The sequence below is a fragment of the Mesoplodon mirus genome (assembly GCF_964341445.2).
Source record: "Mesoplodon mirus genome assembly, chromosome: 16".
NCBI lineage: Eukaryota > Metazoa > Chordata > Mammalia > Artiodactyla > Ziphiidae > Mesoplodon > Mesoplodon mirus.
The window spans coordinates 1013710-1031646 of NC_138992.1; the positions used below are offsets into that span (position 1 = coordinate 1013710).

The window sequence follows — 17937 nt, forward strand, 5'->3', positions numbered from 1 at the left end:
CCCACCCCTTCCTTCCCCTCAGTGTCCAAGTCTGAGTAGATATCAGCTGTGTCCCCATGTGTGTCACAGTGTAGCCCACCGCCCACCCTGTTTCCGGTGCAGCCCCCGACCCTGTGGGGTGGGCCTGCTGTGCTCCCCTGCACCTGGGTCTCCGAAGTTGGGCTCCCCTCTCTCTTGCTCCCAGCGTGGGCTATGGACCCAGGTACCCCAGGTCACTCCAGGCACCTGCCTGGGCCCCTCCCAGGAGAGCACCTGAGGGTTGTAGCTGTGGTTGTCTCTAGATCATGTGCCCAGATTTGGAAACGGGTGGCCCCCAGGAGGCGCGCCCCCCAGCTGGGTACCCCCTCGTGGCTGTCTCTCAGGGGCATCTCTGGGCCAGCCCGTGGAGGCGGGCGCTGGCATCGCCATCGGGGCCTGCGCAGGGCTCTGGACTCTGGGCATCCTTCTGTTTGTCATCCTCTTCCTCACAAACAGAGGTAGGCGAGCACCCCTGGGAGGGGGGCATGCAGACCAACCTGGACCACACCCCGTGGTCCAGCTGCCCTGGTCTGGCCACTCAGGGAGGACCAGGGAGCCAAGCCCACAGACCCTGGGCTCCAACAAAACCTCTCCCCGAAGCTGCGACCCCGCTGACCCTGACGAGGCCAGGGCCCGGCTCACCGCAGCAGCATCACCACAGAGCCCCAGCCGACCCTCACGTGCTCTGCACACACACGCACCCCGGGGCTCCCGCCGGCTCCCACCTGCCTTGGCTCATGGGACTCGGGTGGCAGTGCCACCGTGTCCCTCACTGCACCGCGTCTGGAGAGGGCACTTCCTCCAGGGGCAGCCATGGCTGTGGGAACTGACACACATCGTGGCCTGGATCTGGTCCTTCCACCTGGGGCTGACCGTGAGCCTGGTGTGGGTCTGGCACCGATTCCAAGGTACTTGGCTGTGGAGGGGCCGCCACGTGAGGAAGGGTCCTCGCTGAATGCCCGGCCCAGGGCCAGCTTAGGTTAGGATGAGGGGAGGGGGTGGGGCAGGTCTGCAGGCAGCACACAAGCTGGGATATAGGGGAGGGTACAGACTTGGGTCCTGCCCGGGGCACAGAGAACAGCCGGGTCTGGGCTCTCCAGGGCTTGACCTCAGCCAGAGGACGCACTGGATAGACAGGCTGTCCTGGCCCTCACTCACATTCCTGCCCATCCTCCCCTTTGCCATGGTGATCGCCATCAGCGCTGCGCTTCTGATCAAGGGACAAGGTACCGGGGTGGGGCTGAGGCAGCCCTACTGCCAGGCCCCCAGTGTCCCTTTGTCTGACCTCTGTTCAGCATCTGGCCGCCTCTGTGGGTCTCAGGCTCCCATGGGGGCTGAGCTCCAAGGACAGGGTCTCTGGCATCACCTGAACTCACCCCCACCTCCACAGGTCCACTTGGCCTTGGCAGGTGGAAGGGTCATAGGCATTGGCCATGTGGCCTCAGGCTGCGGTGGAGTGGGATTCAATAAAAGCAGCTGGCTCCTTCCTTTGCCCCAGGGCACAGGGCAGGGACAGGAGAGGACTCCGCCAGAGAGGCAGTGCACACAGTGGGAAGAGCCCACCAAGGTCCAAGTCACAGACCCAGAGCTTTCAGGAGTCCTTGGGCAACTCACTCTGTGCCTGTTTCTCCGCCTGTGAAATGAGAGCAGAGGCCGCGGGAAGTGCTCACCCCCACCCCGGGGTCAGACACACAGCCCAACCCCGCTGGGACTCCTGGGAAGGGGCGCAAACCCCAAGTCTCCGGAGCTCAGTAGGGAGGGCTCCGAGGCAGAAGGAACAGCAAGCGAGGGCAGGAAGGTGCGCCCTCCGGCGGCCTGTCCAGGGTTGGGGGCAGGGGCTGAGTGGTCAGAGCAGCATCCCAGGAACAAGCCGGTGGGACACTCTGCGGCAGCCTTCCAGGTCCTCGCAGGCCCCTAGCAGAGCCCGCGGCGGGGAAGGGGCCGCGCTGGGAGGAGAAGGGGGACGGGAGGGGGGCAGCCTTGCCAGAGGCTGAGCAGACTGCTGGCCCTCTCCCTCCCGGTGTCTTTCCAGCTCGGTGTCCCTGCCAAGAGATGAGTGACCCTCCAGACGCCTCCCGGCCCGAGTCTGAGGGTACTGTAGCCTCGGCCCCGGGAGGGACAAAGACCCCCACGCCATTCACGAAGGGAGGGGGGAAGGACCCCAAGGGTGGGGAGAAGTATCAAGAGTAACACTTGGCTTTGAATCTGGGCCCTTGGAGGTGAGTTCCGTCTCCCGTGGGCGGCGGTGGGACCTGGTGGACACCAGGCACCGCTTTCCCAACACAGTGAGAGAAAGCCAGGACCGGGGCTGGGGGCGGGGCGGGGGACGCGGCTTCCCTCAGGACTCCACCTTCGATTCCACCCGGATTGCGTAATCGGGAATCGCAGCGCCGGGAAGAACCCGGTCCGAGGAATCCGGAGACAGAGGAGAACGAAACGCTCGCCACACCTCTTCTGGGAGGAGGCGTTTATGAGCTTTAACGCGAGGACACCTCGCCGGGGAATCGGCACGCCCGGACGACTTAAAATTTAAAAACCTCTGCCCATCGGTTGCCTTGCATCAAAACAGAAATTAAAAGACCCAGGTCGACCTAGACACTCCCGCGACAGATGTGTGCGGCGCAGGGGCCCGGGAGGGGCAGGGGCGGCCCCCGGTGCGGTGTGCTCTGGGAAGGAACAGGGTCCGAGACTGCGGAGGACCGGCCCGGCCTTGAGAGCAGGCCCCGACCTCTCGCTGTCTGTTTCGCAATCTGTCAATTAGGGACAGTGGCCCCGGGAGGGCCTGAGGGTGGCGAGGTGGAGAGCGTTGGTGGCTGCCCCTGCAGGCAGAGAGACCCCGTCTGGAATGCCAGGCCAGGAGAAGGAGCGGTCCCAAACGGTCCCAAATGGGACTGCGGGATCATGGCTGATTCTTCCCCTGGTTCTACTTGGGCTTTGCCCAGTTTTCTGTAAGAAGCCCACATCATTTAAGGCCAACACTCAGATGCTGTTTTAGGAGTTTATGATTCAGCGTTTCTTTAAAAATTTTTAATGTGAAAACAAACGGAAATTCTGCATTGTCTTGAAGTTTATGTCATTTTATTTTTATTTACAAAATACATTTTTATAAGGAGGAAAACGCCTCAAATGTGTTCCTAATTTTAAGAGGCTCTGCCACATCTTTGGTGCAGGTGTCGCTAACTAGACCAAGTCCAGCCAGACCTCCTAAGACCGTTTTCAACACTGTGCCTTCCTACACACGTGGTTTCCTAAACCGCGCTCCTCACAAAGTTACAAGTCAGCAATTCTTGAATCTGTCCATCTTGCAGCAAATGTTGACAGACCTGGATAGAAACCCAACTATATGATGACAGGACCGAAATAGGTATAGATTTAAGTTACTTGTCAAAGGCATCAGACAGGATGGGAGGCTGGACCAGCCATACTGGCCGGCTGGGAAGCGAAGCCGATCAAGCCCAGGTCGCTGGGGTGAACTGAACAGGTGCCTCACGGGCGGGCTTAGAAGCCTCAGAGAGGAAATCCCAGAGGGAAACCCGCTGGACTAGGGGGTGGCATCCGAATGAGCTCGACCTTCCCAGTAACCCTAACTCCCACGAGGGCTCCAAAAGGAGAAAAAGGAATCACAAACTGCTTCGAGGAAAACTAGGGTTCCCGGAGCGACGAAAAGCTGTGGGGAAGCGCTCTGTCCCGACAAGACATACGGGGATTTCACACGTGTGTGTGTGTGTGTGTGTGTGCGTGTGGTGGAGGAGGCCAGGAACTTGGCGAAGCCTCTCCCCATATGGGGACACCTGGGGGAAAAGCCCACCGGTGGAGAGGCTTCAAGGGGCCCAAGTCTGGCACGTGGAGAGTGGGGGCTACTCCGGCTGCTGCTGGTGTGTTAGATTCGGAAGCCAGCCCAGCATCGTCCTCCAGGGAAATCCGAAGTGCTGCCCGTCTGGGGTCCGACCTCTGCCAGACGCGCACACAGGCCGTCACGCACAGACTGCGAGTGAGGGAGTCGCGGGGAACGGAGGAAGGGGAGTCGGGCCGTTGCGCAAGCAACGGGGCGCGAGCTGGGGAGGGCGGCTAAGTTCTGTTTCCAGGGAGACCGTTCGGCTGACCGCCAACACAGCTAAAGGTGGACAAACCCCGACGGACGGCCAAGGTCCTGAAGGAGCCCCCTAGTAAAGGTTAGCGACGATGCCCTGACCCTTGATTGACTCCAAACTCCTGATTCTGCCTCTCCCAACCTCGTGACCCTGAGACGCGAGAACCCCGCCAGAATCTTCGGGCTGGTCGAGGGGAAGGGCTGAGGTGGAGGAGCGGGCTGGAGGCCTCGAGCCGTGGTGCCCAAGAGGAAGCGCGGGCCGAGCGCCGGGGGGCCGGTCTGGCGCGGCGGGAGAGGGCACCGAGCCGCCGCTGTCGGAGAGCGCTCAGTACTTGCAGCGAGAATACAAACTGCTCTCGGAGCAGCTGGACGCCTGCGAGGAGCGCGTCGACCAGGTGCTGCAGGAGAACGCCTTCCTGGACTGCGAGGCGCAGCGCCTGCGCGAGGAGAGCCGGCTCTACGCCAGCTACGTGAGCAGGCGCGCGCAGCGCTGCGCCAACGCCGTCGTCCGGCTGGAGGAGCAGAACCGCGTGGACCTGACGCAGATCCACCGGCAGCGCGCTGAGCCGGCGTCGCTCTACCGCGGGCGTGAGGAGGGCGTGTGCGCGCAGCTGCTGGAGATGGAGGCGCGCGCGGCGCAGATGGCGCGACAGGTGCAGGAGCTGCAGCCCTACAAGGCCAGTGCGCGCCCCCGCGGGAGGGCCGGGCGCGGGCAGGGCGAGGTGGGTGCACGCCGCGGACCGGCGCTGACCCGCGGCCCCGCCGCAGGAGCTGCAGCTGGAGCAGCTGGCCCGGATCCGGGCGCTGGAGCGCGAGCTGCTGCATATGCGCGTGGAGCACATGCAGCTGCTCCACCGCGTGAAGCGGCGTTTCCTGGAGGACAAAGCAGCCTTCGAGCGCGAGGCGCGCCAGCGCGTGCAGTCCCTGGCGCGGCGCGCGGAGCGGGAGGCGGCGCGCGCGCTCATCGCGCACACACAGGCCATCAGAGAGGACAATGGGCGCCTGCGGCAGGAGCTGCTGCGGCTGCAACGCCGGGCCCAGGTGCTGCACGACGCGCGGCGCCAGTTGCTGGAGCAGCGTGAGCAGCTGCGACGTGAGCAAGAGGACATGCGGGCCCTGGCGCGCGTGCACAGCTGGCTGCGCCAGGGCCCCGAGGGCCCGCCGCTTTGGCAATCGCCGCTGGCCGCCTCGCACCCCGAGTCCTTCGCCTCCACCACGATCCAGTCGCGCGCGACCTCCCGGGTCCCATCATTCTCGGCCTCCCGGAACCCGTCTCAGGTCTCGTGGCGCGCGGCCTCTTGGGCTCCACCGTTGCTGTCGAAGCTCGCGGTTCCCTGGGTCCCATCATTGGCCCCGTCGCGTGTTGGCTCCAGGGTCCTGTCGCTGGCCCCTTTGAAGGCGGGATCACGGGTCCCATGCCAGAATCCGTCGCACGCGAGCTCCAGGGTCCCGTCCTTGACCCTGTCGCGCCCAGGCTCCCGAGTCCCGTCCCTGGCCCCGCCACGCCTGGATTCCTGGGCCCCTTCGCGGTCCTCATTGCGTGTCGCCTCACAGAAGAGCACCATCTCTGGGAAGTCCGTCCCCGGGTCGGGCTCTTCCCGTCTCCCAGTCGAAGGAGACCGTGAATGTGACGCTGCAGGCGAAGGCGCCTTGGGGAGATCCTGAACCTACCCGGAGGAAGGCCAGTGAGGCCAGGCGGTGCGGGGGAGACGGGGGTGCGCAGGACGCGGATTTGGTGAGTAGATTATCAATAAAGGTGTGACCCCCTCCACCCCTCTCCGCTCTGGCACTGCCTGCTTCGCTGTCCAGCGTTTCCGGCCGGCGCAGGGACCACTCATTATGGCTCCCAGTTTCCAAGCTGCAAGGTAGCTTGATCGTCCTGTGCCCTGTGTGTCTGCCAGGATTGAGCAGCCCTCAACCCCACAGCTGACCTCTGGCTCCTCTGGCAGAAGCAGAGGGAGTCGGTCACGCCATCGTCCTGCCCATGAGGGCCGACAGTCTGGTGGCAGAGATGGACATCACGGGCATGGAGAGGTAGTATGAGAGCAGGAAGGGAGTCTGGCGGGCCAGGGAGGAGCTGGTCCACTGCGTGTGGCGGCCAGGAGGGCCAGCGTGGTTTGAGCTGCTCAAGAGACCCATGGGGTGGGGCGTGGGCTTTGTTCTGGCGCCACGGGGAGCCACGGGCGTTTTTATGTTTAACCTAGTGGTTTTTTGTGTTTTTGTTTGTTTGTTTTTGCCGTGCCCTGCGGCTTGTGGGACCCTAGTTCCCTGACCAGGGATTGAACCCGGGCCCTGGCAGTGAAAGTCTTAACCACTGGACCTCCAGGGAGTTCCGGGGGGGAGGGTAATTGTAAATTTTGATTTAGCTGTCAGTCCAAGTGCACGGAGGCCGGTTAGTACGCTCTCCCTCACCTGTGGTTTGCATTCATCAACGGCTGCACTGGGGAGGTGGCGCGTGGGGGAGACCAGGGCGGACGCGCCACCGTGGCCCGTGGACCTGGGCCCTGTGGAGTGAGGAGTTCAGACCGCACCTTTCAAACAGAGCCCCCCCACCCAGTCCCCACCAACCTTGCCGTGGAAATTTAGTTAAATATTCTGGTTCTGGGTTGGAAGTGCTGGTGGGGGGCTGGCAACATCGAACACAAATTCTCTGAGAAGAGTTCATTTGAGGGGCCTCCCTGGTGGCGCAGTGGTTAAGAATCCACCTGCCAATGGAGCGGACACCGGTTGGAGCCCTGGTCTGGGAAGATCCCACGTGCCGCGGAGCAACTAAGCCCGTGCACCACAACTACTGAGCCCGCGAGCCACAACTACTGAACCCCGTGCGCCTAGAGCCCGTGCTCCACAATAAGAGAAGCCACCGTAACAAGAAGCCCGCACACTGCAATGAAGAGTAGCCCCGCTCGCCCCAACTAGAGAAAGCCCGCGCACAGCAACGAAGACCCAACGCAGCCAAAAAAATAAATAAATAAATAAATATATTTTAAACAATGAAATCCTGGGATGCTCTGCTCTGTGGGCCTGGTCCCGCGGCAGCTGCTCAAGCACAGATCGCACGTGGTGGGCGCATCCGGGGAGAAGGTGTGCGGAGGGGGTGGATGCCTCGGGCACCAGGGGCACACCCGTCCCTTTCCACCAGCCATGGAACAGCCCGCTGCTGAGAAGGCTGGTGCTTCCTAAGGACACGTGCCCCTGGGGACGTGGGGACAGGGAGCTGAGGGGCAGACCTTACCGTGCCTTCACGTTACTTCACCACCACGCTTCTCCCCCCAGGGTGCCGCATCCAGCAAAGGGTTCTCAGAGAGCCTTGCACAAGAACACAAGGAGGCAGCTGTGTCCCTGCCGTCTGCCCGCTGCCCCTCCCTCAAAGGGTTCACCACCAGGGCCTGCCCAGCCGGGCCCAGAGGAAACTGCAGGCTGGGACAAACCAGCCAGCAAGGGGAGACGGATGTGCCCACTGTTCGGCAGCCACTAAGCGCCAGGGTGACCTCCTGGTATCACTCAACAGTCGTCATCAGATGGAATGTAGTTAATTGCACAGTTCTGTGTTGTTCACACTGAATTCCACACAATGGCATCACGAGGTGAAAGCATCACAAAGGAGTAAAAACCAGAAACAGGTGACCTGGACGCATGGCCAGCTGGCCTGCAGGACAAGGCTTGAGTCTTTGTAGCACTTATTGCCCAAAGACCCAACTTGCACTCAAAGGCCATCTGAAGGCCTCCACAACTCCACACGTGGGGTGGGAACAAACCAGGCACTTCCCTGCTCACAGCTGTGAGCTGGAAGAAAAATATAAGCACTGGCACAAAAGTTTGGATTTTATAAATAAGAAAAGCCACTTGGCCGTTCCAAAGGTCACATTTCTATTTATTCCAGAGGGCCAGGGGCCCCGCGCCCTTAAGGCCTCACTGGCCATGATGGGGCCACCCTGAAGGAGCAAGGCCCTTCCCCAGCTGGTCTGTGGGCAGGACTGACCCAGAGAAGCTTCTGCTATAAACTGAATTGTATCCCCATTCCCCCCTCCCGAATCCTGTGTTGAAACCCTAACCGCAGTGTGGTGCTGTTTGGAGGTGGGGCCTCTGGGAGGTGATGAGGTGAGATGAGGTTGTCGGGTGGGGCCCCATCATGGCATCAGAGCCCTTATGACAGGGAGAGACACCAGCGCCCTCTCTCCCTTCCCCACGTGAGCACACGGTGCGAAGGCGCCATCTGCAAGCCGGGAGGTGGGTCCTTGTCAGAACCGGCCCCCTGATCTCCGACTTCCAGCCTCCAGAACTGTGAGAAATAAACTTCCACCGTTCAGCCTCCTGGTCTGTGGTGTGTTGCTATGGCAGCCCGAGCAGACTGACACAGCTTCGTAACTTGATAACTTAGTGGCTATTTTCACCCATCGTCAGTGTGTATTAATGAACTTAGAATATAAATATCCTGTAAAATAAGAAAAAAAACGTGGGAAAGTCCCAAACATACTCATCACTTAGCTTCAACAACTCATTTTGCTGATACTGTTTTGTCTTTCTTCTTTTTATTAGAATTTTAAAGCAAATCCCAGACATTATGCCATTTCACCCATGAATTTGTCAGAATGCGTCCTTCTTAAGGACTTTTAAAAACAGAACCACCCTGTCGTTATCACAGCAAACTCCTTAATACCACCTAATACCCAGTCCATGTTCGAATGTCCACGATTGTCTCAAAACAGCCTTTTTACAGCTGGTTTGCTCAAGTCGGGGTCACGTGGCTCCTCAGTGCGATGCCTCTGGGGCTCTGCTAGCTCCGCACGGCCCCCCACGGTTTTCTCTCTGGAATTCAGACAAAAATTAAGCCTTTGGATAACCTGAAATAGCGTTCCCACGAGCAAGGGGGACAGGTGTCCTGCCCACTGACCAAGTCTCCAAGTGCGAGCCGGTGCCCTAGAGAAGCCCACTCGGCAGGTTTTTACTTCGGGGCTGGGCAAGCAAAGACGCCTGGAGTCTGGAACAAAGAGCTCGCCTCTCCCCCCAAGTCTCCCTGATGTGAACGTGGCCAGAGGAACCCCACGCACACCTCCGCTTCCCCTCTCCTGTGGGTCCCCTGATGCCTCGTCGGGAAGCCCGGGTGGTGGACGCCCTTCCCACAGCGGCTCCGGCGGGTGCTGAGGCCCTCGGGCCCGCAGAGCCTTGCCGCGCAGGGAGGCCTTCCCGCGGTCGCCACGCGGGTGAGGCTTGCGCTCCAAGCAGACCTGGCGGTGCGGGCCCGGGCAGCCTCTCAGGCTGAAGGCCTGTCCGCACACCTCGCAGCCGGAAGGGCTGCTCGCTTCTGTAGTTCCTCTGGTGTCGCAGAAGGCCCGGGACCCACCTGAAGGTCCGGCCACACTGGAAACGCTCAAAGGCAAAGCCACTCCCCACCCCACCCCTGGCTCGAGGGCTGCCAGAAGCGATTAGATTACAGTGTCCCCCCCCCCCCCCCCCCCCCGCAAAGGGCCTCCCTTGCCCGGTGGAGGAAACAGGCACTTATACAGGCTGGCAGCGAGACAGGAGAAAATCCACACAACTGTCTTATCAGCTCACTCCCATTTAATTAGGGATTCACTCCAAGAAGTGGCCCAGCAGTGAGAAAAAAGCACAGAGATGAGCTAAAGCTATAAGTGGTGGAAAGCTGAAAATGAACTCAAATGCTCACCCAGATGAGGTCACAGTTAGGTCAATGCTGGTGTTATCCGTGGATGAGGGAGGACTGAACCCCTGGGCGTTGACCTAAAGAGCCAGGGAGCACCGTACATACTCGTGTTTACACAGGAACAAAGACACCAGTCAGGATAGAGACTGTGCTCTCTGTTCCCCTAACCAGGCCCGGCTCCTGGGTTGGGGGAGGGTGCCGGGGACAGGGACCCAGGCAGGTCCTTCTGAACCACTCACCCTCGGCTTCCCTCCAACCTGGCACCCGAGACCCTCTCTGTCTTGGGGCTCCACACAACCCAGTGTCTGCCCGGCTGGTCTCATTTCCACACGTCTGCTTGATCTCACTTCTGAGGGAATCTGAAATGAAAAACAAAAGACCACCACCACAGTCACCACCTCACAGGAAGGAGGCGCCCTCATCACCCCTGGGACGAGCACAAGGAATAAGGCACCTGCCCACGGCCACACACGAAGCCCCTCAGAGCAGGGCTGTCAGGCCCGTGACCTCATCCCGGGCGTGTGCCTGCTGGGGCGGCCACAAGTTTGGAGCACCCACACCCTCTCAGGCCCCCCACCGTGCACACCCACGGCGCCTGCCAGCTCAGCACTCAGCAGAGCAGTGTTCTGTGCAGGGGCGGGGCACCAGCCCGGGGTTTCCAGGGTCCGAGGCAGGGTCCCAGTGGGAGAGGAGAACGTCATCGGTGGGTGCTGGGTGCTGAGCTCACCTGGGAGCAGAGGGAGGCCCTGGGGACCCCTCCGCACTTCCTGAAACGCGGGTCTCTCCCGCCCTGCAACCCGCGGCTCACCCCACTGTTCCAGGCGAGAGACGCGGCCAGGTATGGGGCCTCGACATCCTCCAAGGAGAGAAAAGGTGTGGTTTTCTGTATAGAAGACAAAGCAAGGGTGCAGGCCAGCCCTTGAGGCAACGTCCAGGAAGCCAGACAGGGAGGAGGGAGCCAGGGCCAAACCATGACAGGCTCTCCCCACCCTCCTTGCTGGCGGGGCCAGGTCTAACAGTGGACGGGTCTGAGGAAGGAAGAGTGGGCTGCCTCCAGGGCAGCACGAAGAATGCCCTTGGCCAGACTTGGTGCAGGATGGCCCCTCCACAGACACAGGACAAGAGCTCCAGCTCCCGCACCCTCTTAGCCTGAACTCGAGGCCCTGGCGCCATCGAGGGACTGGATGGGCTCTGCAGGCTGACTTCAGCTGAGCTCCTGAAACTGCCAGCATCACATCCCGGCCCAGCACCCTCTGGCCAGGGTCCGCACGCCGCCGCCACTCTTCCCTTGAGAAGTGTATGGCCACCTGCAACACAAACAGCTCCCCGCCAGGAGCAGGACGTCAGACCTGGCTGCTCCTGGGGCTGCAGGACAGTAAATGGAGAGACGCTGGAACGCATGTGTCTGGAAGAAAAGGCGGGGGGGGGGGGCGCCCAGGGGGTCTCAGAGGAGGAAAAACCTCAAAAGGCCTGAAGCTGAGGCTCAAGGGAAGGCTCCTGTCATGGACTTAATGTCTGTGTCCCTCAGATTCATCTGCGGAAGCCCTAACTTCCAGTATGGCTGCATTTGAAGGTGGGGCCTCTAGGGAAGTATTTAAGGTTAAAAAAGGTCATAGGGTGGGGCCCTGATCCGATAGGATTAGTGTCCTCGTAAGAAGAGACACCAGAGCACTCTTGCATCCTCTTCCTCTCTCTCTCCTTCTACAAGCCAGGAAGTGGGCCCTCACCAGAACCAACCATGCCAGCACCCTGATCTGGAACTTCCAGCCTCCAGACTGTGAGAAATCAACCAATAAATGCATGTGTGCTGAGTTACAGCAGCCTTAGCAGACTAAGCACCTAGAGAAGCAAGTGTATTTTCATGTTTTCTATAACATCCACTATGGTCTTAATGTAAATGAATCACATTTCCCCCCACTCCATAAGACAGAGCTGGCAGGCAGGCAGGCAATCACAGACCTCTGAAGCCACCATGGTGGACCACTCCCATGGATGGGCTGGGGGCTGGGGTCCTCGTCAGCCTGCAGGGCACAGGGAGGTGGTGCTCACCTGGCACACATCCGTGGGAACAGCAGAGGCCTTTGGGGAGACGTGTGGGCCCCTCCGGGAAAAGGCACGTGCTGAGGGCTGATCTGTGAGACAAAGAAAGTGCGTGAGAGCTGCAGCCCAGAAGCCCCCACCTGACCCCAAGAGCCCTGAACCTTCTCAGTGCACCAAGGGGGATTCAGGAAAAACCAGTGACACAAGCCCAGGCACGCTCCATAATGGAAGGGGAATTTGGGGGTCAGGTGGGGGCCAGCATCACTGCAAGGAAACCACTGGGTGCCCTGGGTCCCCCACCCCCATACACTTGGACCCTGACATTCCAGAGAGCAAGCCACAGGCTGTCACCAAATGGTGGCGAGACCATCATTTATGGCTGAAAAACAGCAGCTTAGCCGCAGACAAGTGATTGGACAGTTGGGGGCTAAACCCCACCCTGTGTGCTTCCCCAGGAGACAGGACCAGGATGGCCCATGCCCGCAGCAGTGCACACATGAACGTCCTCGGGCACTTTCCCCTGAATCAAATTCTTCCACCAGAGCTTCATTATTCTTCACCAAGTTTTGGGAATAAGCAGCAAGCTCCCCTAAACTGTGCAGACGTGGTCTGCTCAGATCCTACTTCTGCCCCCAGGTTTGTCCAGAACCACCCTCCTCAGGATCCCAGAGTCTCTGGCCACAGTGAGTGCCTGTGTCTTTCCTGGGTGAAGTGCAGAGCCCCGAGATGCAGAAGAGGACAGTTCCCAAGATGCCCAGGGAAAGGGGCCAGCTGGACGAAGATGCCTAGTTCCCCACATCAGGGATGAAAGAACAAGGTCACACTATAGATCCTACAGATGTGAAAAGTACCATTACTTCCACTATGACCAACTCTATGCCAGCAAGTTCTGCAACTGAGATGAAATGGACAAATTCCCTTATAAACACAAAGTTATGAAACTTACAAAAAACAGAAAAAAACCCTGTCACAGAGAAAACACCAGACCCAGCTGATTCACTGGTCAACTCTACCAAATCCTTAAAGAATCCTATACCAATCTCAGAAGCCTGTAGGAGAATGACAAAGAGCCAACCCTTTCCAGCCTGTGTCGTGAAGCCAGCAAAGCCTCGACACAAAAACCTGATAAAGACATCATAAGACAAGAAGCTTACAGACCAGTATCTCTCATAAGCAGACACAGAAATGCTTAACAATTAACATTAGGAAGCCCAGTACAGCACTTTACTGAAAGAGCTCTGTGTCCTGACCAAGTTTATGCCCAGAACACAAGGTTGGTTTGTTCTCCATTCCTGGGAGTAAGGGACTCCAGGGCTGGAAACATTCAGAGAGCTTCCAGGTTGGTGAATACGTGGAGATTTGAGAAGAGTGCAGTGTTTAGAGAGACCTTGGAAGCTCTGGGCCCTTTCCCCATACTTTTCCTATGCAACTTCCCCCTGCTCTTCCTGAGCCTTATCCTTTTATCACGAACCAGTGATCCAGTAAGTAAAATGTTTCTCTGAGTTCTGTGAACTGCTCTAGCAAACCAATCAAACCCAAGGCAGAGGCTGTGGGAACCTGCAGATCTATAGCCAGTCAGTCAGAATCACTGGTGGCAACCTGGACTTGAGATTGGTGTCTGAAGTGTGGGGAGAGGGGCAGTCTTGTCGGACGGAGCCCTTAACTTGTGGGATCTGATATTACCTCCAGGTAGAGACGGTCATAATTCAGTTAGCTGCTTGGTGGTGTGGGAAAAAACCACACATCCGACCTAGGAATATATTTAACGAAGGATGTACAATCTTCTACTCTCAGAATTATAAAACAATGCTGAGCAAACCAAGTTGGAAAGAAATTGAGCGATATCCCCTGTTTATGGGTATTAAGTTTTCAATTCTCCCTAAACTGATCTAGAAATTCAACACCACTCCAAGCAAAATCACAGCAGTTGTTTTGGGGTTTTGCTTGTAGAAACAGACAGAGTGATAATAAAATTTATATGGAAAAGCAAATGACCTCAAATAACCCACCTTGAAGAACAAAGTTGGAAGACTTACACTCCTTGATTCTAAGACTAACTACAGTAATTAAGGCAGTGTAGTACTGGCACAAGCATAGATATATAGATCAATGGAACAGCAGAGACTGCAGAAACAGACCCACACATACAGTTAACTGTTTTATGACAAGGGCATCAATGTAATTCAAAGGGTAAAAGTTGTTATTTTTTTCAATTAATGGTGCCAGAACAATAAGGGGAAAAATTAACCTTAATACACCCTACCTAACACCATACCCAAAACTAATTCAAGGTCGATCTTGGGACTAAATGTGAACGCTGAAACTATAAAGCTTCTAGAAGAAAAAAATTGAAGAATATTTTCATAACCTTGGGGTAGGCAGAGATTTCATTGGTGGGACCCCAAAAGCACTCACCTTAAAAAAATTTAAATTCATAAATTGGACTTTATCAAAATTAAAAGTTTCTGCTTATCAAAAGACAGTTAAGGAGGGCTTCCCTGGTGGCGCAGTGGTTGAGAGTCCGCCTGCCGATGCGGGGGATGCAGGTTCGTGCCCCGGTCCGGGAAGATCCCACATGCCGCGGAGCGGCTAGGCCCGTGAGCCATGGCCGCTGAGCCTGTGCATCCGGAGCCTGTGCTCCGCAACGGGAGAGGCCACAACAGTGAGAGGCTCGCGTACCGCAAAAAAAAAAAAAAAAAAAAAAAAAAAAAGATATACATGGCCTATAAACACATGAACAGGTGCACTGGGCACAGGTGTCATGGGCAGTGCTTAGCATGAGAGCCTGAGCTCCTCCACCCACTAATAATGATCACAGCGATAAATAAGAAGAGCTCCCTGCACTGGGCATCCACTATGGACTATAAATGGGCTGGAGTTGGCCGGCTGGAAAGCAGACAGTAAGGGGGAGAACTGTATGAGATATTGCTACCGAACCAGACTTGGGTCTGTTCGCCTGTGCACAGTAAAGCCTATCTACTGACACTGGGTTGTGGGGAAGAAAAGTACAACATTTATTGCAGGCACCAAGCAATGAGAATGGGCAGCTCATGCTCAAAAGACCTGAACTCTCTGATGGCTCTCAGGGAAGGGGTCTTAAAAGCAGTGTGAGAGAGGGGGCTGCAGGGTGTGTGATCAGCTCGTGCATAATTCTTGGATTGGTTGGCATCAAGGTGAAGTTTCAAGCATCATCAACCTTCTGGTTTCAAGCAGTCTAGGGTCTATGTTCTTGCAATCAGCAGTTTTCATCTGGTGGGTTGGCTTCCTGTAAATACAACTTAGGAATGCGTGTCAGGCCTTTATCACTATCTTTCAGGGAACTGGGAGTTCGGTGATTCTGCTATGTGGCAGATTTATAGTCTAAATTGTTACCAGCGCCCCAGCCCAACAGCTATCCTTTGTTTCTACGTCTTCACATTTCCCAATCATTAACTCTTGAGCCAGCCTTTTACTTCAAAAGACAAGGACACAGGGGCTTGTATACCGTTTCAATACGGCCAGAGAAGCGGGCAAGGGCTGGAGTACCCAAGGCATCCTGGGCCATGGCTATACATGAAAGGCAGGGACGGTCTAATACCACACCTCTGTGATCCGTACACTTCAGAAAGACCCCCCCACTGCGGTGAGCCAATCAGAAGGCGGCAGGACAAGACCGGGTCGGGGAGACAGGGAGACGACCACCGACCACTGAGGTGGTCGAGGGGAGAGATGAAAGGGGCCGGGACGTAGACGTGGAGGGTGGGAACGGAGACAGGCGGGAAAGACTCAAGGCCACCAAGGAGCTAGAACGCCAGACACTCTGCGTGATGGTCTGGGGCAGGAGGACGCGGCTCCCACCTGCGGAGAAGCCCCGAGCGGGGTGTTTTTGATACTAAGCCGGCAGCTGGGCACAGTGTCTGTCTGCCACCGGAGTGGTCCAGGCTGGACTCGCAAACGTGGAGGCCACACACGACCACGGACGGGGCCGCCGGGGGACGGCGCAGCCGGAAGAGGAAACGGGCCCGAGGCGGAGGACGCGCCGGGAGGGGCCTGACGCGGGCGGGCGCGCGCACGCTGACCGGCAGGCGGGCCCCTGCAGGTAAGCCTAACCGGACCTCCGCGAGCACGGGATCGGGAAGGGCCGCAGCGGGCGAGCGAGACTTCCCAGCGGAAGTGCTTCTCCCGCCGCCGGAAGCTGCGCTTCTGCCCCTCTAGGAGTTCGTCTCGGTGGTGGAGGGCCACGGGGCCGGCCCGGCCCGGCCCGAACCGGCCCACACTCCGGGGCCGCAGGAGTAATAATGAAAACACAGTACGTCAGTCTGTGGAATGCAGCTAAAGCAGTGTTTAGAGGAAAATTACTGGCTTTAAATGTTTACATCAGAAAAGAAGTAAGGTCTAAAACTAATAACCTAAGCTTTCACTTTAATAAACTAGAAAAGGGAAGGGAATCTAGCTCAAAGTAGAAGGAAAGAAATAAAATGGTTCTATTTCAGTGAAATAGAAAACAAACGATAGAGAAAATCAAGGAAAACGAAAGCTGCTTCTTTGAAAGGGCTAATAACCTTGGTAAATCTGTAGCTAGACTGATCAGAAAAGCAGAAGGAAGACACACATCACCAATACCAGGAAGAAAAGAGGAGATATCATTTTAAATATAACTCATTAAGATAGAATGTAAAATACAATGCACAAAAGCAATGAAATGTTTCAACCATCTTATGCCAACGCCTCAGTTATATTAGATGAAATAAGTAATTCCTTGAAAGATACAAGTTACCAAATTGGCACAAGAAGAAATAGAAAAATCTGAGTAGTGCTATATCTATTACAGAAATTGAAGTTGTAATTTTCCCACAAAGAACTCCCCAGGGTTTCACTGGTGAAATGTATCAAAGGTCTAAGGAAGAAATAATGTCGTTACACAAACAACTTAAGAAAACAGATGTGGGGAGACTAATTCACAACTCTTTGAGAGCAATGCTACCATGACATCAAAACAAGACAAGACGTCCTCTCACTTCTAATGAAAATTGTATAAGATGCCCAGCAATAAAGCAAGAAAAAGGAGCAAAGTCTATACAAACTAGAAAGGCAGAAGTAAAATTCTTTGACTATCTACATAGAAAATGCTGAAAAATCTAGAAAAAAGCTACTGGAACCAATAAGTGAATTCATCTAGGTTGCTGGATACAAGGTCAATTAACAAAAATGAAATGTATTTCTACACACTGGCAATGACAATTGGAAAAGCCTTTTAAAAAACCAAGACAGAAATCAAAAAGTGTAAAATATAAAAATTTTGGTAAATTAGACTTAATCAAAAAAACCTTTAATCTGATCTTCAAAAGACATCATTAAGAAAATTAAAAGGTAAGCCAGGAACTCGCTGTCGGCCTTTGGCTGCTTCGTCACCGCCACCTTCAAAGACCGGAGCAAGTCTCGCTCATCATGCTGAAAAACGTAGAAGACGTCACATTTTTGAAAGATACGGAAAAAAATATTTTTTCTTTGACGATGGAAATGGTCTCAAGGGAAACAGGAATGTCACTTTAACCTTATCTTGGAACGTTGTACTGAATGCTGGCTGGAACTCTACCTCATGTGACAGGATCAGGACATGTATCTGTCCCATTTCCAGACATATGAAATAACAAAGTTATTAAATTATTCTGAATCTGAAACAACATATTTTTACACCTAAGGAATTGTAACTCATTTATCTCTTCCCTTGCAGCATCTTCATCTGTTTTTTGGTTGTTAATTTCTTTCTTTTTTCTTTTTGGTGTAATAATGAACATCAAAAGGCATATTTGAGGGGAAAGGTTAATGTGCTACTTAAACTTAATTTTACAAGCAAAAACAAAGGCCACCAGAGTGGAGTATTACAAGAATAAGACAACCACATAGTAAGGATTTGTAAAATGTTTATATTTGAAGTGTTTCCCATGTTTCCATTATTCTTTACGTAATATGAAGTGAGCACAAAGGGTAGTTAAAACTGTCAGGTGCCTGTGGAGTTATAAGAACTCTATTTATGCTTTGCATTTATGCAAGTTCACATTGGATGTGATTTATTTATTTTTTTGCGATACGCAGGCCTCTCACTGCTGTGGCCTCTCCCGTTGTGGAGCACAGGCTCCAGACGCAC

The 17937-nt window shown here is 55.7% G+C and overlaps 1 protein-coding gene across 1 annotated transcript; it reads right to left on the bottom strand.

Moving 5' to 3' along the window:
- Nucleotides 1–8684: 8684 nt before the first annotated feature.
- LOC309792057 (uncharacterized protein) lies at nucleotides 8685–15836 on the bottom strand. The gene is made up of 7 exons (XM_082601293.1): nucleotides 15648–15836; nucleotides 11820–11902; nucleotides 10911–11077; nucleotides 10498–10653; nucleotides 10010–10129; nucleotides 9774–9847; nucleotides 8685–8914 (listed from the first exon to the last, which is right to left on the bottom strand). The coding sequence occupies exons 3-7, from the start codon at nucleotides 10941–10943 to the stop codon at nucleotides 8806–8808; spliced, it is 492 nt and encodes a 163-aa protein (XP_082457419.1). The 5' UTR covers nucleotides 10944–11077; nucleotides 11820–11902; nucleotides 15648–15836; the 3' UTR covers nucleotides 8685–8805.
- Nucleotides 15837–17937: the final 2101 nt, after the last annotated feature.